The 23,788-nt window shown below is 36.2% G+C and overlaps 2 protein-coding genes across 4 annotated transcripts in view; one reads left to right on the top strand and one right to left on the bottom strand.

The window, feature by feature from the left end:
* The first annotated feature begins 189 nt into the window (after nt 1-189).
* On the top strand, nt 190-18,373 carry LOC127508407 (zinc finger protein 814-like). Of its 3 annotated transcripts, XR_007928811.1 has the most exons (9): nt 190-885; nt 2,113-3,096; nt 4,977-5,106; nt 5,204-5,287; nt 6,569-6,666; nt 6,754-6,814; nt 7,919-10,453; nt 12,041-12,778; nt 12,946-13,518. XR_007928811.1 is itself a non-coding variant. In XM_051886290.1 (2 exons), exons 1-2 carry the CDS (start codon nt 10,264-10,266, stop codon nt 17,970-17,972), a joined length of 1,152 nt encoding a protein of 383 aa, XP_051742250.1. In that variant the 5' UTR covers nt 10,067-10,263; the 3' UTR covers nt 17,973-18,373. The 3 variants fall into 3 exon arrangements, 2 of the variants coding, with proteins under 2 accessions (XP_051742250.1, XP_051742251.1); XM_051886290.1 differs by lacking the exons at nt 190-885; nt 2,113-3,096; nt 4,977-5,106; ... (3 more) ...; nt 12,041-12,778; nt 12,946-13,518 and adding an exon at nt 17,011-18,373 and having other exon boundaries at nt 10,067-10,453; XM_051886291.1 differs by lacking the exons at nt 190-885; nt 2,113-3,096; nt 4,977-5,106; ... (4 more) ...; nt 12,041-12,778; nt 12,946-13,518 and adding exons at nt 14,601-15,310; nt 17,011-18,373.
* Nucleotides 18,374-20,938: 2,565 nt separating this feature from the next.
* Nucleotides 20,939-23,788, bottom strand: part of doc2a (double C2-like domains, alpha) — a 33,071-nt gene continuing 30,221 nt past the window's right edge. The window contains exon 11 of the mRNA XM_051886292.1: nt 20,939-22,020. Within this exon, the coding sequence (XP_051742252.1) occupies nt 21,884-22,020 (137 nt within the window). The 3' untranslated portion in view covers nt 20,939-21,883. The remainder of the gene's footprint in view (nt 22,021-23,788) is intronic.

The following is a 23,788-nucleotide window of genomic DNA, read 5'->3' as shown; positions in this document are numbered from 1 at the left end:
AGGAGATATGTCAAACATCTGATACAGTATTTGCTAATCAGGCATCTCAGACAGAAGTCAATGTTGATAAGAAACCGCTAGACATGGAGATTGTCAATGATGATGAGAGAAAAAATATGAATCTGGGTGTGAACAACCAGGTATGCAATAGCAGCAGATTGGAAAGTATGCTAGAGACTCAGAAGTAAATCCACTCTTAATCAATCTGTGGAAATGTAAAGAGATATGTAAATACATGAACAGAGAAATCTTACTTTCTATTTAATTATACTGTTTTCTTTAAAATGTTCCTTAATGTCAGATGTCAGAATCTGTTCTGGATGATTCAACTGACAACTCTGAAAGCTCAGGGAAGAATGAACTTTCTGAACAAAATGTGAAAACTAATGCGTTATTTGTGAAAAGTTCTGAAGAATTCGGAGTGCTCTCAAACTCTTCCACAACCCGTCAAACCTCTGACAGTAGTGGTAAGACTGCACAAAAGAAGTAAAGCAAGCACTATATTGTCGGTTTTGTGGGAAGGCATGAAGAAAGATAGAACTGCACCTAAAGTGTGATCACACAAGAGAAGCCGAAGTGATAAAAGCTTTAAGTCTTGACAAAGACTAAAGGAAAGTTATTGAATACTTTCGCCATTAAAAAGAAAACCAAGCAGATTTGTGATCAGGAACACTCAAGCCCTCCTAATCTTGCCTCTTGCCAGAGTGCTGCCCCGAAAACAATTATCCAAAAGTGGAGGGGCTTCTTGTCTCTAAAATTGACAGCAGCACAGCTCAAAATGATCTTACAACAAGGAAGACTACCAGATCAGCCATCAAACAAGATTACAAGATCAGCCGTCTAAAAGAAGAGTCAAAGAAAAGTTGTCCAAGTTCTCATTCACAGGTTTTGTTTTTTTTATTGAATAGTATTTTGTTGTTGTTGCTTTTGATTTTCTGCAATATATTTTACATGTAACAAAAGTAACAGCCTTTTAGTGTTAATATGCAAAGACTGACCATACAAAGTATTTTGAATAGGGGTGTAACGTACCTCAGTTTTGAAGTCACGGTTCGAAAACTAAACTTTTTATTATTATTATTATTATTATTATTATTAAACAGTGGTTTATTGAACAAATTGTGTCTGTCTTTAAATTCATTCAATTATAATTAAAATTTTCTTAAGGATAAAAACATCTATCTCTGCTAATGCTGTAAACTATATAGGGAGCCCTTACTTGCACATTACTATAATATTAAAGGTTACAATTAACAACAGCCCAAACTATTAAATTCAGTTGCCATTTATTTATTTTTATATATAATAATCAACACTCAAATAATAAAAAATTGCACATAATGCAGTTTTTGCAAAAACTTATCTAATTGTAAAATTGTTTCTCCAATTCAGTGACTGTCATTATCTTGTTTTCATGGCAGATTTATTTAAACATAATTAAGACATCACTAACAGGTAAAGTAAAACATAATATATAGGCTAATAATATGATAGTGCATATATTTAACGAAGAGTTCATTTCTTTAGCGAACATGTTGCCGACAATGGCTTTTCTGAGGTAAATGAATGCTACGTGTTGTTTGCAAGCTGTTTTATTGACCTCTTTCTGCGGTGTAAACACTGAGTGATTACACGAGATATGATGCGTTTCAGTAAGTTGTACTGTATCTTTCAACATACCTGCAGATGTTCATTCATACAACTAGTAACTAGTAGTGAAGAGGAAGGGATGATCGCGTTCACTTACAGCAGCGTCAAAACATGCATTTATTGTTTGAATTTCGTAATAAAATGGACAGAATTTGAAAGATAACATTTGTTTCTTATCGAAAGTAACAAAACACAGAGCTTATTCCGATTATTGTTAGTTAATGCTGGTTAAAAGTGGTTAAGCTACAATGCGTTACCCCGCGCACGCCCCCCCCTTCTGGATTGGAGTTTGGATCGCCTGTGACTGACTGTATTCGTCATCTTGCTGTATGCACCGAACCGTGACGTCCGTACTGTACGGTTTGGGACGAATACATGTACTGTTACACCCCTAATTTTGAATTATTTAATTTATTACATTTCTGAATGCATTTATTAATTATTGCTTCCTTGCATCAACAGGGTCCTGAAGGCCAAAGCAATTCCATGGAAGACTTGTTGAAGATACATCACTGCTATTACTGCAAGCAACCACATTATAGAATGATGGATCATCTTCAGTCAGTTCATCCTAATGAGCCAGAGGTGGCAAACGCTCTTACCTTTGACAAGAGCTCACAAGAAAGGAAACATCTCTTGAACCTCCTTCAAACTAAGGGAAATGTTTTACACAGCACAAATGTGGTTCAAAGTAGTAAACAAGATTTAAAAACATTTATGAGCTTTGCACCAGACTGCTCATTTGATGATAGTGTTTATTGCATCTACTGTTTAGGGTTATTTAACAAGAAGTATTTTGCTACGCATTTAGAGCAGTGCAAGGGCAAATCAACTGACAGCGCTGAGGCTAGCTGTGGTGAAATTCTTCTCAATGCTGGGCCCATTCCTCCAACTCCCACACTTACTACCCCCTGGAGTCCGGAAGAGATTGATGCAAATCTAGAACCATCGGGTTTTCATTGGCTAAATACCACTTATGGAACAGAGCAGCTAAATTTGGATAATGAACAAGGAAGTTCTTCCCATCAAGATGTCACATGCAGTGTAGGGCAACCAGATGTCTCAAGTCCAAATGAGGGGGTTAGAAATGACGGGCAGACAGAGGGTGCTAATTTACAATTCAAACATTCTCTTGAAAATGAAGTCGGCTATGATTTTTTGTCGGTTAGTTTTCCATATCTAAGCACTGGTCAAGAATCAACAGACTGTAAGAATGAAGAAATAAGTCTCCCAAAGTGTGATGTTGATCAAGAAAGGACAGTGACGGCAACATCAGACACCTGCTCCATCAAAGCTCACCCAGAATACAACGTTCTCAGAAATCCATTTGATGATTTTAGTCCACCTCACAGCAACCGAACTGTATCTAATGATGGTGTGAAAGCCAAAACCCATGGAAAAGGAAGGAAGAGGATGAGGAAGAGGCGCTCGTGTGTCCAAAATGAGGTAAATATTGTTGAATGTCACATTCTGAAATTTGTTCTTCAGGACTCCACATTATTAGATTATTTACATTTAAAGGATATTATAAATCTCTTTAAAGTTGTTCACGTTTACATACTCACTTTTGTTTTGGTTTAATACTGGTATGTAAAAACTTCCAGGGGCCGGTTGCACCAGCTGGATGTAAACAATTTGGGTTCAAGCTCTACTCTGGACTTTGCTACATCCAGCCTTCCCATAAATATTCCCATAAATACACCTGTTGCACCAACTAAAACTACATCCAGGCGGAACTACACCCAGCATAGACAATGAGTGTCCACACTGACACATTCTAGCACAATGCTAGCCGAGATGCAATTTACGCTATAGTTACAAACTTAAATTTGCTAATAATGAAGAACTGAATTTGCTCATGACATCATAACAAATGAAGCCACTGCGCCATCTAATTCCAATGAGCAAACGTTGAGTCAATGTTTATCCGAAGTCTCTCTGTATATTCTTACAAGGCAGATGCATGTAAATGGTTATTAAACATCCTAAGCACATAAAAGTTATTTATACGTCGGGAAATGTCCCTGCTAAAACTGTGAGCGAGCTACATACAGGACCAAGGCAAATGTCGAAGTGCTCATTCTGAAATCTGAATACAGATTTATGCTTTTTTTTTAAGGTATGCACATACAACTTAATTTATCTTATGAATTAAGTTAATTATGTTATGTGTCAGATAATATTGTTTATATAATTTATTAGTAGCCTACAGTAACTTAAAGGATAAGTTCACTTTCAAATGAAAATTAGCCCAAGCTTTACTCACCCTCAAGCCATCCTAGGTGTATATGACTTTATTCTTTCTGATGAACACAATCAGAGATATATTAATAAATATCCTGAATCCTGACGCATCCAAGCATTATAATGGCAGTAAATGGGGCCAAGTTGTAAGTTGAACACGGAAGGACGTAGCATAAGCGTTTTGAACTGCGAGAGGCATTACACTTTCTTCGTAACTTGAATACGGAAGGTGGTCTGGCGGAAGCTAGATATTTTACTTGTTAAATATGGATATTTTTCTTACACAAACGCATCGCTTCGCTTCAGAAGGCCTTTTATTAACACCCGGAGTCGCGTGGAGTATGTTTATAATGGACGGATGCACTTTCTTGAGCTTAATACTTGTTTGTCCCATTCACTGCTATTATAAAGCTTGGATGCGTCAGGATATTTATTAATATAACTCCGATTGTGTTCATCAGAAAGAAGAAAGATATATTCATCTAGGATGGCTTGAGGGTGAGTAAATCTTGTGGTAATTTTCATTTTAAAGTGAACTAATCCTTTATGATTTGCTGGCTAAAAATTGCTTGCTGTGAATGGACTTAAAAACCGTGCAATTTTATTTCCAAGCTTTTATGCTGTCCCTCCAAGCAAGATGATGCATGGTATAACATTTCTGCTAATAATCCTAGATATGTTCATGTTTAATATTCACAATTCCTACATTTTGTGTTAGGTCAGTTACCTGTGTCGGCACACCAATTGATGTTATAGGCCTATCGATTCTAAAATATCGATGTTATGTGAAATGAAAATCTTTTCCGAACAAGTCATGACTTTTAACATTACTCATACCTTTGACTAGGCCTAAGATTTAGTCTCAGACGTGCGGTACACCTAGATAGTGCAACAGGTATTAATTCTACACAGGACTTAAAATGCTGTAAATTGCTGTTAACTGTCAGTCAGTCCCTACTGAGATTACCTTAACTCTACTTCCTCTTGTCTGAATGTAAATTTATTAATGAAATGTCTATAGCAGTACTTTCGATGAACAAAGTCTAAGCAGTGGTGTTCTGTTTTTTTCCTCATTTGTATAGTCACTGATCATGGATGATGACTTGCTAGGTGAAGGAGAGATGCCTAGTTCAAAAATACATGTCTGCCAGCACTGCAGGGCAACTTTCTGCAGCTCCTACACGCTGCGCAGACATGAATACACTCACACAGGTCAGGTCACACACTCAAAGCAAGCTAGTCACAGACAAGAGCCAGGATCATTATTTATGCTCATTCTCATGCCTCTGTTTTTTTTATTTCCACACAGGTGAGAGGCCATTCTGGTGTCATCACTGTAATGTGGGATTCATCCAGAAGTATCGCCTTTTAAAGCACACATTTGCATACCATGGTGAATTTATTAGTTGTTGTTTTGATTGTTACTATATTTTATTTTACTTGAATCAGGGTTTCTGAAAAGGTCTTAAAAAGTCTTAATTTGCCCTTACACAAGTCAAGGCCTTAAAAAAGATCTAGAAAGTCTTAAATTCATAAAGTTTTGGCTTTAAATGTTGCATGCATTGCAAAAAATGTTTTTTTTTTCCCCAAGTATTTTTGTCCTCTTTTCCAATACAAATATCTAAACATCTTTAAATCAAGATACATTTGCTTGAGATGCAAATGTAAAATTAAATCTTGAAAAACTGAACAAAATTAAGTGAGTTTATGCTTAAAACAAAAATAAGTATCTGTCAATGAGTTATGAAAACTTCCATTTAAATTACATTGATTTTTGTTTTTTGAGCACAATTTTTTTTCTTGATTTTTTTTTTTTTTTTTCAATCTTTTATCAGTCTCACATAGAAACAAGCGCAGATCCGAGTGCAGAAATCATCTTACGACAGGGTTCAAGTGTGATTTATGAAACATTTATATATCGCCAATCCCATCGTATGAATGATCGGACGCTAATAAATGTGGCGGCTGAAAACAAATATTTATTTAAATATCACACCCGTATAAATTTACGTTTTAGAAGCCTCGCCCCTAGAGTTTGCAACATGGAGAAACGTAACCTGGCCAAGAAGAGGAAGGAATCTCAAGAAAGAAATTGATCTTACACCAAAAATGTCTGTTAGCCTCAAAATTGCAAACAACTAAATTATTATATAATTATTTAATATAAGAAATACTTTATTAATAATGTTATGGATAGGCTACATAACACTGTCAATAGAATATTTTACTATTGGAAACACATTTTTAAAGGATGAATATGTGGCTTACACTCTTCATATATTTTCATTCCAGCCAAAATGCTCTCATAACAATTCTTCGCCAGATTTACAATGCTGCACGCAAACTCTAAAACTTCTGCATACGACTTGAAACCTGATGTGAGATTTGATTGTAGCCACCGCTCACGTCCATATTGATAAATGGCAAGTTTTTCATAGAAACGTGGAAATGAGGGCCATTGTGTTTCTCCCTAGACATTTACATTTAGAGAACATATTGACATATTGTGTTCCCTTCAGTTTATTCCTTACTTTTTATTTACTTGGTCTTAAAAGGTCTTTAAAAAAGTCTTAAATTTACCTTCATAAAACCTGCAGAAACCCAGTTTTTTGTAATTCATCAAAATGAGAGATTTGTGTGAACTGTTCATGTTTTTTTTTTTCATGTCTTCAAGGGGACACGTCAACTAACACAGACCAGGAAAAACCGAAAAGGCCGAAGAGAAGAATACAAGGTGGAGAGACATCAGTGAAGGATGAAGCTAGCCTTGAGGTAAAGTGATTTTTTCCCTAAAAAACAAGAAGCTTTATTCTTATAAGAGAACAGAGTTAACATTCTTTTTTTTTTTTTTATTGACAGCCATCAGCAAAGAGCCCTGTTAATGATGAAACTGAGGAAAATGTTGCAGCCACAAAGCAAGGTACTTGTTTTTTCATAAATCCCTAAAAAGCATCAAAAGACCCAACCATAACAGGGTTCCCACAGGTCATTAAAAAGAAATTAAATCTCCTGATTTTAAGGACATTAAAATGTCTTAAATATTTGTATTCTGCCAGGCATTCAATTTTGAGATAAGGTCTTAAATCAGATTGAAAAATATAGCTGGTTAGGCTGAGCCACAAATCGACATTGTTACGTAGTCTTGTTTACATTTTTTGACATTTTGCATTCTTCACCAGAGGTGAAGGTGGAGGGTGTGTAAAATAGTCTGTGAAACATGGTGTATTGTGAACTTGTTCTTTGTGCGTACAGTAGGGGTATGCGATATGTCATCTATGATACCGTAATTGTTGTTTAAACGATATGCTGACTTGATCCGATATGCCACTCACTTTGCAAAAACCAAACAAAAACATGCATTGAGAGTGCATGTATTATTCACTGTGATGTAGCCTATTATTTCTGCAGTAAGAATGCCTCCAAAACTCAAGGTATGCAGGGGCATTTTATTCTTGCCCCCAGTTCTCATCATATTTATTCATTTCAACCAAAAATTCAAAATAAAACCACAGCAGAACCATTGTGGGATGATAGATAGCTGTGCTTTGTTACTGAATGAGTGATTCAATGACTCAGTCATTAAGGAAGACAGTCACTTGCTTCATGAATCAGCGTTTGAATGCATTTGAACAAATCAGCTGTTGAATAAATGACTCATTGACCTTTAATAAGGTTTAATAATTGCCCCCTAATGGAAAAGTTAATTTATGTCACTGCTGTGAACTGACCACCGCACAGAATATTAAAATCTTCTAGAGTCAGCTGTCCGCAACAGGCCTAAAACAGACACAGTATAATCTAATTGTTAATGACAAGATTCCAGAAAATATAGACATTATTTCTGTAAATATCACACACCCCTAGAGTACAGTACTAATTATTGTATCTTCAGGTCTTAAAAAGGTCTTTGATTTTTTTATTTATTTATTTTTATTGCAGCAACCCTAGATTGTATTTTTAGCTCATTCTTTGAAGCTTGTAACTTTTTTTCTTTTTTACCTGACTGAAGACGCTTTTGTTTCAGACACAGAGGCGAGAGAGTTCCACTGGGAAGAAGCAGGACACAGCAAAGTCAAAGACACAAACTGCTAGAAGTTATCGTTTACATCTTAGTGTTGTTGTTTTTTTATAAGTTACAACATATGTTTTATTTGTTTTGTAAATATGTTTTACAGTGTTTTACGAAGTTGTCTGAATCTGATAATGTTAAATACTTTTATGGAATGGTTCATTTCGGCCTGTTGTATTATACAGATCATAGCATATGTTTATTAACTCCAGATTGAGAATAAAAACAAAGGATAGAAAAATCTAAGGGTGTATTGGTGTATTTTTTATTTGTACAGTATGTGTGTGTGTGTGTGTGTGTGTGTGTGTGTGTGTGTGTGTGTGTGGGAGGGGGGGGACCATATCTCTCAATCTGAAATGCAACTTATGACAGTCTGTTTCAGTACAAGCTCTTGTGTCTCCAGTCTTCAGTGTCACATGATCCTTCATAAATCATTCTAATATGCTGATTTGGTCCTCAATAAAAAAAAATTTATCATCAATGTTAATAATTTTGTGGAAACTGATACATTTTTTCAGGATTCTTGATAATTACAGTCATTTTTTATTTTTTTATTTTATTTTTTTTCTGTCACTTTTGATCAATTGGAATTAAATGTATTAATGCCTTTAAAAAAAAAAAAAAAACTTTTGTGCATGTTATTCTTCGAACTTTTAAATATTTAAGCACATTTAGATGCATTTTTCTGGAACATTTTTATTTTCACTTGTTTGGCTAGATACTTTGACTTTTTGCACAGTATCTATACTTTCACTTAAAATGCAATATAATTTAAATTGGATAACTGCCCCACAGAGAACTGGTTTTCTTATGTCATAAGAGGGTTCATAATAAAGAGGTGTCTGACTCCAGTTGCATTGTGACCACAGAGCCAAAGCAAAAAAATGAATAAAAGTATGTTTATTAGTCTCTATTTCTCATTACACTTGCTGTGTATGATTGTGAAGTTATGACTGAATATACACTGATGAGCCAGAACATTATGACCAGTCACAGGTGAAGCAAATATCATTGATCATCTCCTAACAAGGCCACAATGTTATGGTCAGGGTACATTAGATTGTAAGCAAACAATCAGTTCTTGTAATCAATCTGTTGGATGCAGGAGAAGTGGGCTGGAATAAAGATCTGAGCGACTTTGACAAGGGCCAGATTTTTATATGGTGGCTGGGTCAGAGTATCTCTGAAAAGGCAAGGTTTGTGGGTTGCTCCTTGTCTTGGCAAATTCAATGTCTCAGTGTCGCTTCAGTTCTGGTCTCAAAGAAAGCTCTCAGAGTCAAATTTCCAGGACCAGCTGTTCATCTAAATTTATCTCTGGCCAGTTCTTATACAGTTTTCTTATGTGTTATTTTGCAACAAAGTGACATAATTCTCTGGTAAGATTCACCCCTCTGGTTTTCCCACAACTAAGTTCTACATCTTTTGCCTTACTCCCTAATTGTGGAATTCTGCCAATTGATGGTCAACCCTTTCTCATAGGCAAAATTTAACATAGTAACAAGGACTGTCAACCCATTCTCAGAGGCAAGAAGCCTCCAAGTGACATTTATTTCACACCTCTTAATAATGGTCTTGGTCTTTCACAGCCATCTGTTGTTTACTGGAAAACCCCTGACTTAACCCCTGAAAAAAAAACTGCTTTCATAGATGCATCTGTGTAATCACAGTCACGTAGGCCATGAGGCCTCAAAACACTTCTGGCTTTTATAGTAAGCAAACTAATTCTACAATTGTTTTCTATAGGATATAATAAAATATTTCATTACATATCTTTGACATGTGCCACCTACCTAAACATTGTTGCAGACCAGGTACACCCCTTCATGACAATGGTGTTCCCTGGTGGAAGTGGCCTCTTACAGCAGAATAATGCTCTTACCAAACTGCACACATTGTTCAGGAATGGTTTGAGGAGCATGATGAGTTCGAGGTGTTGCCCTGGCCAGATACCACAGGACACCTTCAGGGCTCTTGTATAGTCCATGCCTTGGTGGGTCAGCGCTGGCAGAAAGCGGAGGACCAACAGCATGTTGGTTTTTGCTCATAAAGGCATAATGTTTTTGCTCATCGGTGTAAATAATATGAATGATGACGTTATTTGGCCCAAAGCTGAACAGTAAAACCTGTACTGCCTCCTCCTGTCCTGTGAAGGGTGCTAGAGACACTTCAGTTAGCACAGCAACCTTATGTGTTGGTGGTTTGATTTTAAAGGGGGAACTTTCACGCGCTCGTCTCTGCTGTTATCGCTACCTGTATTGTCTGTATTTATCATTTAAATACAGCTCTCTAAATACAGTAAAATGACTAAACTTGATCGTCTGAATACTTTCATGACCGAGCGCTTGATGGCTGCTGTGAAGGAGATCATCTTCACAGTCGGCAGAACGGTTCGGGAGTATGAGGAGGAAACGGAGCGAATCAGGAGCGAAAACGAGCGACTGAAAGAAATGTTACGAGACTCAGGGTGCTTCACTGAACGCGCTAATGCTGGTAAGACGATTAAACTCCATAAAATATCACGGTGAATGTTTTTCCATTATGTTTAAAAGAGTTAATGACCATTGATCTATCATAGCATTTTAACTGGAACTGGAGTGTGGCTTTCATCAGAAAATCCTGGTTTTGTTGTCATTTTGTGTGCTTGTTTTGGTTGTGGTCACGAGTCCATGTTTGATTCGTAGCCACGAGATTATTCATAAATGAATCTATTCTTGATTACATGTTATTCGAGGATGTGTGAATAATATTATGAAGGATGTTGAGGATATTATATTTTTAAGGATATATATATATATATAGTCTTATATTCTATATTCTTATATTCTTTTCTTTTTTCTTTTTACTTAAAACTGAGTTTCGTGGCTTTTAGTCCATCTATATGCTAGTGTACTACTAAAAGTTGACAACTTATCTTTTATTAAACATTCCAATTTAAAATGTATCTTTTTATCTTTCAAAAAGTTAATCAATCATTGAGCACTTGCCCAACATTGTTTTCTTTTTCGATAACCCATTACACTCGTATGTATGTCACAATATGGAAGAAAAGATATGATACTTATGTTTCATTGTGGCTATTATATTAAAAAGGTGAAGACTGGAGTGCACCTTTTTTAATTGGAAATAAATCAACACAGAAACAACATCTGTGCATCTTTAAAGGCACAATATGTAAATTTTCGCTGCTAGAGGTCGCTTATTCAAAACAAAGGATGATGCCTTGATTTTGCGGAATTATGTCTTCACGTCTACAGCTGGTGGAAGAGAATCAGGATGGGACTCGGGCAGAAATCATGTTCATGGATGAGATTATTAACGTTACTGTAGTATGAAGCAGAGCAGAGCCGAGTGCTGTGAGAGGTAAAACGAGGCCGCTGGAGTGATTGCTAATGAGAGACGAGCACGACACACGGCTCGAGAGCAGCAGAACTTTTATTATGCCGCAGTCGCTGCTTCCACTTCTTCTGGTCAAGCGTATGTGGGGTAAAGCAGCGCTGTTTTATCGTATTTGATACATTTGTGTGTTTAAAGTTTTTATAGCGCTACTCTGCGTTCGCTCGGTGGCTACTATGAGACACTTGTTGCACACTGCAGTAAGCTAGATCGATATTAGGCATGGTAAAACATGGTACTCACCGTAAATCAAGAAAATGAGATTTAAACAATAAGACTTACTGTGTTGAGCTATATAACAATGATTAGTTTTCTATCAATGAATGTATGCAAACAGTTGTTCAATTGTCTAATAAAACACATAATATATTAAAGCGTCTTTGGTGTTTCCATGGTTTCTACAAAATAAAAATCGAAAATCGATCGGAAATCGAGGGTAACGCAGGCATGATGTCATTGGTTGTCCTGGTTAAAATGGCTTATTTCTCTGGATTTAAACATTCTTGGAAACATTTGGGATAATGTAAGTACACAAGTCGACTAAATATATAACAATGTTCAAGTGATTTTTGGATATTTTTAATAAAAAAAAAAAATCTTACATATTGTGCCTTTAAGTCACATTACAGGTTCACATGGATCTTTTTATCTTAAGTAAATGTTATCATTTTATGTTTCTTTAAGCTCCTGTGCAGTCTTATCAGCCCATCTCCCCTGTGCAACCTGGATGGATCTGCAGCCAGAATGAGGAGCCAGAAACCTTTGATGAGATCCAACAAGACCGATGCCAGAGGCACGGCGAACAACATCCGCTCATAAAACCGGAAAAGCCTGAGTACTCTGCTGACGCTTACCGGGAATCTGTAGCTTTGCCATCAGAAGCTAACAACAACGAGGGCTCACACATGTGCGCTGATCACACCGAACAGAACACAAATCCTGTTGAGGATGAGATGACAAACTGTCATTTCCCAGCTAAAATCAAAGTTGAATTCATGAATTCTAACTTGTGTTCAGGCGATGCAATGGGGAGCACCGAAGATGTATATCAGAGCTGGTCACCACGCAGTCCAGACTTGCCTTTAGGGACATCGGACCCCTGTAGATCACAACACCCAAACCAGCCGACATACACTAGCAGTGAAGCTCCTCCCACAGTATCCCAGCACAGCAGTTCATCTTATGATGCTAATCACGTTTCATATCACAACATATTATGCACCAACAGGTCCTACTGTAGCAGTAAATGCTGTGAAATGCAAAAGAGGACAATAGCCAAATCAAGCCCTGTATGGAAGTATTTCTCTCTAAAAGAAGGAGACTGTAGCAAAGCAGTGTGCATTATGTGTAGGGCCGTCATATCTCGAGGTCGCAAAGAGTACACAACGTCTGCCCTTCTAAAGCACCTTCGGATGAAACATGGTAAATGTTGACGTTATCATGACATTATCATTTGTTCTCTGATTTTTATACATATATATTTGCTGTAGCATTTTCTGCTCAGTCTGTTCAACTTCCTTATTAATGGTGCTTGCATAATAGGATAAATGTGAGGAAAGCAAGACATCATCTTTGTGTTATTCCTGCAGGAAATGTGCTAATCTTTGGCAGTGCTGAGAAGAGACGAATGAAAGAAATTACGAGAAAAACTGTGTGAAAACCACTAAACCGCTCTCAGTCAGTATGGACACTGGCTATTGTGCGTCACGGCGAGCCGCTGAGTGAACCACAGTGGTTGTGTAACTTTCAGTCTTTTGGTTTGTTTTTAAAGTAATTGTTTCATCAAAATCAACATCATATGGAGTGGGTTGAGATAAACTATGTATGCATATGCAGTTGGTCATCCAAGCCTTTTGATTATGGTTACAGACGAAGCGTAAAATCCTACGGCTTGGAAAAACTGTAACAATCTTCAGTCTGTAAATAACTGGTGAATGGATGTTTGGTTTCATCATTGTATTAAAAAAAACAAAAACAATCGGATGTTATTTAATTGAACTTCTAAGGCATGATTCATATTAAAGAAGACTGTAATAAAGATCATTTTAGGGACATTTACAGAATATTTTACCACCCCACTGAAATGTAAAATGTTTCAAGTTTTGAACTGATTTCGTCTTTTGTACTAATTTTTACAATAAATTAATTCTGGTTTTACAACATTTTGAGAATATTGTGTGTTGTTTTTTTCAGTGTGTGCCTCCTAAAAATAATGCTTGTTCAGCTGAGATTACAAATCTTGGATTTATAGAAATAAGAACATGACTAAAGGAGGTTTATGTACGAGTAAACAAATCGCAAGCATTATTACAATCAAGTTCTTGAAATAATGACTTAGTTTCTGATTATTATGAGATGTGAAGTCAATATTATGAGAAAGTTTCTCATTATGAGGTGGTCATTAGTAAAAAAAAAATTCTCATTATGAGTCATAATTATTTGATTTTTCCACTAAAAACAGCTTGATTATGAGAAAGTTTCTCATTATATGCTTAGTCATTATAATGAGAATGTTTATTATTATTATGACTTACAAAACCATATTTTCACAACTGCAGAAATGGGCAAAAAATCTCATAATAATGAGAAACTTTCTCGAAATAATGACAGCTTCCCATTCTCATAACAAAAAACATTATCATAATAATGACCCAGGGTGTTTACACGACAAAGTACTGTTAAAAATGAAAAAGTTTTTCCTTTGTCACCGTTTTCACAAATTCGCTTTTTTGTAGTTTACACAGAGACGATAATGCTATTGTTTTCAAAAACTTGTATTTTGAAACCCGTTTTCAAAAGTTTGTGTTTCAAGGCCCCCCAAAACCCTGTCGTGTAAATGAACAGCTAAAATGTATGAAGTTTTCCGTTTTTAGTTGAAAATGAAGTGTAAATGAGAAACTTTCTCATAATAATGAGTTTGTTTTTCAAAATATTGAGAAACGTTATCATAATGACTTGAATTCTCATAATGACTTATTTTCTATAATTTTGAGAAACCTTCTCATAATAATGAATTTGTTTTTCAAAATAACGAGAAACATTATCATAATGACTTGAACTCTCATAATGACCTATCTTCTATAATATCGAGAAACCTCATAATGACCTTGTTTTTCAAAATAATGAGAAACTTTCTCGTAATAATGACTTAGTTTCTCATAATAACACAAAGCTTTCTCATAATGAGATAATAAAAATAATAAGACGATAAAAAAAGAATGTTTCTCATTATTATGAGGTGTTAAGTAATTATCATGGGGAAGTTTCACATCATTATGAGATAAGTCATCATGTGAGAGTTTCTCATTCTGACTTACAAAATCATATTTTTTGCTCAACTGAGGCAGCACCGGGCTTCCATACATAATTATAAAGGATTCCACCTTCAGACCAACTTAAAAATGTACCATGGAAACTATAGGCCTAATATTTCAATAAAACATCATGGTCACTACGGTCAGTTACAAATAAAAATATGGCTTTTATGCACGTTCTGAAATGTTATTCGGTTTGAAGAAAATCCCTGATTTGTTTATGATTATGATTTTACGCTAGTAACGTGGTAACTGTAGTATTTTGTAGGAAATTATGGTACCATCTTCTCACAGTGTTATCAGCCCTTTCTGTACTTACCACTCCTCTCCGTTGGAAGGCGCTGAATCGGTTTATTTCTGTGGTTAAAGAGGAACATATACGTGGTCATATGACAACAGAGAAGCGTGTTTACACCGAAAATAAAATAACTGCATTTACTGCGAACCGACAGCAAAATGACAAAGCTGCAGGTCATCAACACGTTTCTGACGGAGCGCTTGATGGCAGCGCTCAATGAAATCATGGACATGGTCGGCGGGACTGTCCTGCAGTATGAGAAAGAGCTGGACAGCGTGCAGAAGGACAACGAGTATCTGAGACGGAGACTTAAGGAGATTGAGAAAATCGTCGAGTCGATCGGTACATAGCCCTTTCATTTAAAAAAAAAAAAGTGTTCTGCCGAAGACAGCGGTTTATTTACCTTCCTTAAAAAATTACCATGGAAACCATAGTTTCCGCCAAAATACCATAGCAACAGTAAAAATATAAGACACTCATATCATTAAAAAGTTAAGCACAATGACAGAAAGTCTCTGCAAGCTTCCTGTACAGTTTGAATGAGATCTCATATAAATGCGTTATAGTTTTACAGTAGTAACGGTAGTAATTTTGCGGAAACGATGGTTACAAAGTTATGGTAAGGTTTTGTAAGAGTGTTATTTACTGTTGTTTGTTGTGAGGGCAGCTGTAAACCAATAAACAAACACATATTTAATATAAATAATATTTATAATGTTGTATAACAATATGTATAAACCAATACTCACGTCAGATTAATCACGTACATCCATTTTCCGCACAGTCCATATAAATTACCAGCTTCTCGTTCTTTTGTATACATTTTTCTTTTATGTCAGAACAATATAAGTCCTAGAAACTATGAAACAACAGAGGAAAGTATGGTAATGGTGTAGTGATTCAAAAAAACAAAAACAAACAAAAACAATTTTTACTTTTCCAAAGTTGCCTTGCCTTGTCTAGATTTCTGTTCTACACATGTCCCATGCATGCTGGTTGCCTGTTGACTGCTTTTCTTCACTATATAGTTAAACTTATCCAGTAAAAATGATCATTTACATGTTTAAATGATTGTAATGTTTATTTATTTAATATTTTAATGTAGGGAACATTATAGACTTATGTCCATACAACTTTTCAGGATTCTCTTGGATAGCCAGTATTGTCAAAGCAGTGCCTTAAAATGAGCAAAATAATGTACTAAATATTGTAGATAAAAATATTGTATCATAGCCAGCTAAAATGATAATATCTCAGATTTTGCTCATGATCGTATGAAATTGGACACTCAATGCTTATATTTTAAAATCAAGACTCATTTAATTGAATCCTTATTTTTTTATCGGTGTAAATAAGGGCCCAAAACCACTCATGTCAAGAAATATTTCACTTTAAGGGCCTGTTATGAAAATATTTGTACATGAAACCATTTTCACTTGAAGAAAACGAATTTCTCTGTGTACCTACAATCGAAAAATATTAAAATGTATAATCTGTAAGACATATTAAAGCTTTTAAATCAAAGGTCTTTAAAAACATACATTCACTTAACCGATCGAGGTCCTCGAAAAAAAGATTTTTTTCTTCGATTCTCAGAAAATCGAGGATAAATCGGCCTAAAACTCCTGTAGTGTGAGCGCGGCATTAGTTGAGTTAAGGCTGGAATACACTACACAACTTTTAAAATCTAAACAAATTTTAAATCACTAGGCATCATACATTTTCCTACTTTGTATATGATTTCAGAGAGAAAAACTGGGCTGAGGATCACACACTGACACAACCAGAATTTCAAGTTGGTCTGATACAACAAACTCACACAGAAACATGTGCCTCGTTGCTAGGAGATGTGTGACAAATGAAAACAATATGTGTTCTAAAATCAGATCAAAATATCACGTTTGATATCATCCGACTGGATGGAATCAGAGTCTGTGAACATCATAAACTACACGATTCTCCGTGAAATCGGTCAACTCCGACTGACCTAAATGAGTTACTATGTTTCCACCTGATCTTCTCAGACCCTTCATCTTTTACAGGTCCAGCCGTCTCAAATCCTGCACCATCATCTCCACCTCCACATCTAAACTGGACTTCTAGCGTTGATACAGAAACATTGCCAGCCGAGATCTATCAGAACCAGAACCAGGTACAAAACGAACAGCCCACCAGCACGAAAGTGGAAGAGTTCTCCAACAATGCGCTTCTGGTGACCGAATCAGACGTCGGTTTACCATGTCCCCCAATACCAAACACACTGGCTCAAACAGATGAAGACTTTGAAACATCCACTTTAAATGAATTTCCTTGTGGTGTAAAAACTGAGCCTTTTGAAAGCCTCAATTCACAATCAACCCGTGCTAACACATCCGTCTACAGTCCGTTACCTCATTACTCTGCTACTACCGATGTTACTCACAAATCTGATCTTAAAGTTTTCAATACATCGAATTCCTCTGAACTAGAATCAGCTAAATGTATGAAGCTAAAGCCTAAAACCTTGCAAAAGTCCATCAGTAAAATGACCCCAAATGTGTCAAAGACCGCTTGTCCTGAATCAGGCATAACTCATGTCAACTACAACAGTGCTCATCAAAACGCAGACTTAGGATCAGTCAGGAACGACACTATCAACAGCAATGGTCATCTCGGTATAGCTAACGTTGCGGTCAATCCCCAACGTCATGCAGCGTTCAGCAGAGAAATCAGGCAGTGTAGGGCAAGAGGACGAGGAAGAGGCAAAGGTTCCGGGACACATGTTTGCCCGCAGTGTGGAAAACTATTCCCTCATCACTCACGCCTAAAGGTGCACATGCTCATTCATACAGGGGAGAAGCCGTACGCTTGCGCCCAGTGCGGGAAACGCTTCAACAATGACGGGACTCTGAGGAACCACAGCCGAGTGCATCTGCAGCTACGTCTGTTTGACTGTCCGGTGTGCGCGCGTAGCTTTAAGGATGCCTACACCTGTCGAAATCACATGCGTGTTCATAATAGGTGAGGCAGTGGTGCTTTATTTGCCTCAGCAGGCAAATTAAAAAGAACTGAAACTATATGAAAGACTCATGGGATGGATTCCCTGTTCGTTGTGACGTGCAGTCACAGTTTTCCTGCTCCTGATCACTGAACATCAGAGTCGAATCAGCTGTTCTAGATAAAGGAGACATTTAAAATGTACTATGCTGGGAGACCCTCTTGGACAGGATTGAGTAGAATATAAATCACATGATGATGTCCTCGGAAAACCTTTTGAGTACAGTGATTGATGGTGTTGTTGAAATTTATTTCATGTTCCCGTTGTGTGATCTGCCATCAGACTAGTAGGATGCAACTATCAAGTGCCAGTATTGTCAGCTGTTTTCTGCTTCTTTTAATATGCTAAATTAAATGGTTTGATTTATAGATTTTATTGAGTGTTTCCTCTTTCGGATTCCTCAATTATCATCAGACTGAGGTCTAAAAAATGTTTTAGATGTTTGTGTAAAATTATTTGAACAAAGGCCCCACCTTCTAAAAACATTGTTTCAGCTGTACTTAAAGGGATAGTCCACCCAAAAATTAAAATGCTGTCATCATTTACTCACCCTCATGTTGTTCCAAACCTACTTGACTTTCTTTGTTTTGTAGAACATAATAGATGATATTTTGAAGAATGTTTGTAATCAAACCGTTTTGGTTCCTATTGACTTCAATTGTATAGACAAAATAATAGGATAGAAGTCAATGGGAACCAAAGTTGTTCGATTTACCAACATTCGTCAAAATATCATCTATTATACAACATGGGTGTGTAAATGATGACAATTTTAATTTTTGGGTGGACCATCCATTTAAAGACCTGAACAGGTGTATCAACATCTTCAGGGTCACTTAAACATTTTAGGCAGGGTTTAACCAAACTCTATGGAAAGGTGGTCATTATATATGCTTAAAAAAAAGAGGAATGGTCCCATTAGTTACCACCAGGTGGCGATGTTGAGCATTTTTAGAACGTGACACAAAACATTTCAAGTGTAGGGTGTTACTTTGTAACTATACACTCAGAAAAAAATGTACAAAAGCTGTCACTGGGAGGTACCCTTTCAAAAGGTACACCTTTATACTGAAAGACTGCATATTAGTACCTTAAAGGTACATATTGGTAACAAAAGTGTACATATTAGTACCTAAATGGTACACATTAGAACCTTTTTAAAGGGTACTACCATCCCAGTGACAGCTTTTGTACCTTTTTTTTCTGAAAGTGAATTTATACATTATCTGATTAGTTGAAATGAACTAGTAGCATTTGTTCATGCTTTTTTTCAACAGGAAATGTCAGTACTAATTTTACATAGCTAATTTGAACACTTGGATGAAACTACTTTTTTAAATGACAAGTTTAATCTATTACCAAAGTTTTTCAACCTTTTAGACTCCATTGAGTTATATATAACAATATCTGAATAATTTACAGAAACTAAGAGTGTCCATAAATTCAAATAAATAAAATAATAATAGATGAAATGAAAATAATTAAGTTTAAAAATTATACTCTTTTTTTCTTCTTTTTAAAACCAATTAATTTACATGCCTTTTCCTGTTTGTAATTAACAGGTCTAGAAATCACTTTTACAATTAGGTAGCCTCTTACACAGGTTTTCTGGGACCGTGGGAGCCTTGGATCTTCAAAGGAAATGGATGTTTAGGGGGATTTTTTTGTGTTGTTGTTTTAGACTATTTTAATGCTTGTTTTGTGTTATTTTAAATTATTTTATTTCATCCTTATCCCGGAAGTTCATCCTGAGCCTAGCAGAGAGTTCACAGAATGAACACTGATGGTGACTATGAATGTCAAGTATGATTTTTAAGGTAATAGTTTCAGTGAATGCTTTAAATTTTGGTCTGCTTTTCACTCAAAGCGATCATATGGCATCAAAAGACTTGCAATATAGCATATAAGATATATAGGATACTTTTGTGGTGCTTGTTTGTCATTTTTAGAGCTCCACAGCCCCTGATCTCCGTCTACATGGCCAAGAGCAGCTTAAAGATTCTGCTAAATATCTCCACATAAGAAACAATGTTATAAAGGTTAGGAATGAGTAAATGATTAAGGAATGCTAATTTTGAGGTGAACTAACCCTTTATATGTAAAACGGTCTCTGTTCTCTTATTACAATCAATATGACTTAAGGGATAATGTTAATTTAATGTTAATTTTAAAGTATCCATAATGATAGTTTTAAGGCTCAGTGGTTTAAAATAAGCCAAAACAACTACTTTAATTCACCCACTCAACACCCCCCTTTTTTCCTTTTAAGGACCAGACTTTCCACTGTCTTGAAAAACCTGTACGGTATGACAAAGCCTAATTTTAAAAGTGTCATTTTGGGCATTTTTATAATGAATATACATTTTTCTAGTTATGCCAAGCTCTAATATACCTTATCAGGTAGAAATTATTTTTAAAACCCCCTTTTTTCTAATCAAACACCTGATTGAAGCCTGATTCTACTCATCAGCTTCCTCTAAAATGTGTACTGTGGGTGTCAGTGGCCTGGGCCAGATACAGTGACACTGACACTTTTACCTCAGTGTGGTGTGCTGTTAAGTGGCCGTCTAATTACCATTTACTCATTGAACACATAATCAACCAGATGCATCTTGAAGAACCACAGAATCAGTGCAGTGGTTTTTCACAGAAGGAAAAGCTGATATAATCTTGGTTTGGAATCCCATTTAGTGAGTATCTTATTGCTTACTGGTGTAAAGATACACAAATCAACAATTGCTAAAGCAATACTGCAATCGCTCCCAGAATGAAGCCTTTGCGAATGAGATCATTTAGGTGAAGTGTGCTTATATGGTGCTTATATTAAGTGGTGCACCATAATAGATGTTCTGCTTGCCAGGGCGATTACAAATTGTAATTCTTGGTAGGTTTCTAAGCTTGCTTCAAGAGGATGCAGGGAAATGATGCACATCTTAAAGAGCAATGCATTTCAAATGTATTTCCAATTTGTACATAAGCACTTCATATAAATGTAAACCACAAACCCTCAAGAATACAGCACTTTTTTTGGTACAAAACAACCGGACGACACACACGCGTACGCATGCAGACGCACTCCAGATACTCCTAGAATACGGCACATATAAACATTTGATTCCAAAAATATATCAAGTAATTAATGTATGCGATATCAAATTGTAGCATGTCCATAAAACCCCTTTTTAAAGAAAAGTAACAACTGGAGATTGAAAACCGCCAAATCTGAGACCTTGGAAAACACAGTTGGTGCAAAGTAAAAAATGTAAACATTGCATCATGCTACAAAATGGATAGTCTATTTGTTAGTTGTACACATAAACCTGCTCTTCATGAAATTCTAGTCGTTTCAAATATGACTGACAACATTGTGAAGACTGGCCCTTAAGGACCTTCCCATGTTGTCATGGTGATACCATATGTGTATATCATTTTGATGCGTTTACGCCAGGCAGTTTACATGCACCTCCGTGTTTTGTTAAAGATGCGTCTTAGCTTTGTCTGCAAGCAATACGAAAGCACTGAACATTGAAATACATTATAATCGGTTAGTCAAAAAGAGAATTGTGCTACACAAGATTTCATAAGAGTAAAATTCACTTCAACGTTACAAAATGTGTAGAAAACGTGCAGCAATGAGCGAGCGAAAGAGAGAGAGAGAAGTGGGTGAAAGGGGTGGGGACTCGCTTTGAGTGACACTAAGTCAGAAGACGACTGGTGGCCCATCCTCCACCCTCCTTTTAAACAGCACAAAGTGTGTAATTTACTTCCAACAACTTGGTCCCTAGTTAGCTCATATAATTATCTTCATGTCCACCTCAAATCAATCAAATCCGATAACCTATCATGACTGATTTCCTTGTTCCTGTCAGGATTCTTCCTCAATCATGGCAGGTGGTCTGAGGCAGCTCATTGGCCAGAATATGCCAGCGCTCCACCCTCTGACCCTTGTTCCTCAAGCAGTCCATCCAATGACGAAGAGCATCTCCTTGGACATGACAGCTCAGGCACACGCCACCTGCCAATCAAGAATATATTTTGTGTTGTGTAAGTACATGTCTTAGGGTTAGTTCACCCGAAAATGACATTTCTGTCATTAATTACTCACCCGCATGTCACCCCCAAACCCGTAAGACCTTCGTTCATCTTCAGAACACAAATTAAGATATTTTTGATGAAATCTGAGGGTTTCTGAACTACACAGGCAGCAATGTCAGTCCATGTCAGTCTCCTACCTGGTGACGTAGTGAACGCAGCGCAGTGCTACTGTGTTTACATCCGAACGCCAGCTCAGTATTGGCCGATGCTGTTCACGTGAGCAACACAACGCATGCGTGTGATATTGACGCAGGAGCCAGCCAATACTAAGCTGGTGTTCTGACGTAAACACAGAAGTGCTGCACTGTGTTTACAACATAAACAGTGGAGGAAAATGACATAGAAGAGAAGAAATAGTTGAATAAAGTCATTATTTTTGTTTTGTTTTTGTGCACAAAAAAGTATTCTTGTCGCTTCATAACATTAAGGTTGAACCACTGTAGTCACATGGACTATTTTAAAGATGTCTTTACTACCTTTCTGGACCTCAAACGGTGCAATGACGTGGCTGCCTGTGTGGTTCAGAAACCCTTGAATTTCATCAAAAATATCTTAATTTGTGTCTGAAGATGAACAAAGGTTTTACGGGTGTGGAATGACATGAGGGTGTGTAATTAATGACAGAAATTTCATTTTTGGGTGAACTAACCCTTTAATATCAAGTATGATGGCTATGTTCAGAATGGAATACTAGAGTATATGCTGAATACTGCCTACTACTCTTTAAAAATGTGAAAAAGAACATTATACATGATGCATTTCACACAGTTTTGCATGTTTAAATCAGCAAGTGTATTCAGTAGTCATTCATATTTTTAAGGAGATGCACATCTTATCGGTACCAGTTGTCAGCTGTTATTAGAGATTTTTTAAATTTATTAAATATAAATCAGCCTATTTTTTTGCTCATTTCTACATTTAGCTGTCATGCTTAATCTTTCAAAAAAATAAAATAATAATAATTTTATATCAATCGCAAAATGAATATATATTTTCAAACTGTAATGTATAATTTTATTAACTAATTTATAATAGTATAAAACATCATTTTTTTCATTTAGTGTAAAATTCATCAGCCATTGCATGAAAATAAATATCAGCTTATTAGTTTTAACATTGTTGCTTCCCTACCAATTTATTGTCTTGCCAGTCCTATCAAATTATGAATCAAGAAAAACAAGTTAAAAATTACAGACAATATAACTATTGCTCCATTCATTACACTGGAATTTCTAATCTAGTGTATTGCATTATAGGATATAGTATTTCACGCAGTGTGCTCTGTTTTATACTGCATAATTTAGCACTGCAGTAGGTCATCTGGGTATTATGTTCATACGGAAAATTAGCATGCTGTGCACAGTATACATACTATATATTTATTTTCCTAGCATTAGTCCCGCTCATTTACAGCCAGGGTCCACTTCATCGTAATTATCCGCACACACACATTGATTTGGCACAGGTTTTACACCGGATGCCCTTCCTGATGCAACCTTGCACTAAGAGTGTTGGGACACATTCACACTCAATTTGCCATATCCAATATATAGGCTACTATAACTTCAGAAATAGTAAGAGTAGTATGATATGATAGTATGCTATTCCAAACAGAGCTGATGCCTTGTTCTTCAAAGGCACATATAATAAGGATTATAAATTTAATTTAGCAGGCCAATGAAATTAAT

The sequence above is a fragment of the Ctenopharyngodon idella genome, chromosome 3 (assembly GCF_019924925.1).
Source record: "Ctenopharyngodon idella isolate HZGC_01 chromosome 3, HZGC01, whole genome shotgun sequence".
Classification (NCBI taxonomy): domain Eukaryota; kingdom Metazoa; phylum Chordata; class Actinopteri; order Cypriniformes; family Xenocyprididae; genus Ctenopharyngodon; species Ctenopharyngodon idella.
This window is presented reverse-complemented; position numbering and strand designations above follow the sequence as displayed.

What these genes read in the sequence shown, in the direction of transcription:
- LOC127508407 (XM_051886290.1), top strand. Translation starts at nt 10,264, where the DNA reads ATGACTAAACTTGATCGTCTGAATACTTTCATGACCGAGCGCTTGATG. An exon ending in CACTGAACGCGCTAATGCTG is followed by an intron (nt 10,454 to 17,010) that starts GTAAGACGATTA and finishes CATCTTTTACAG; the next exon opens with GTCCAGCCGTCTCAAATCCT.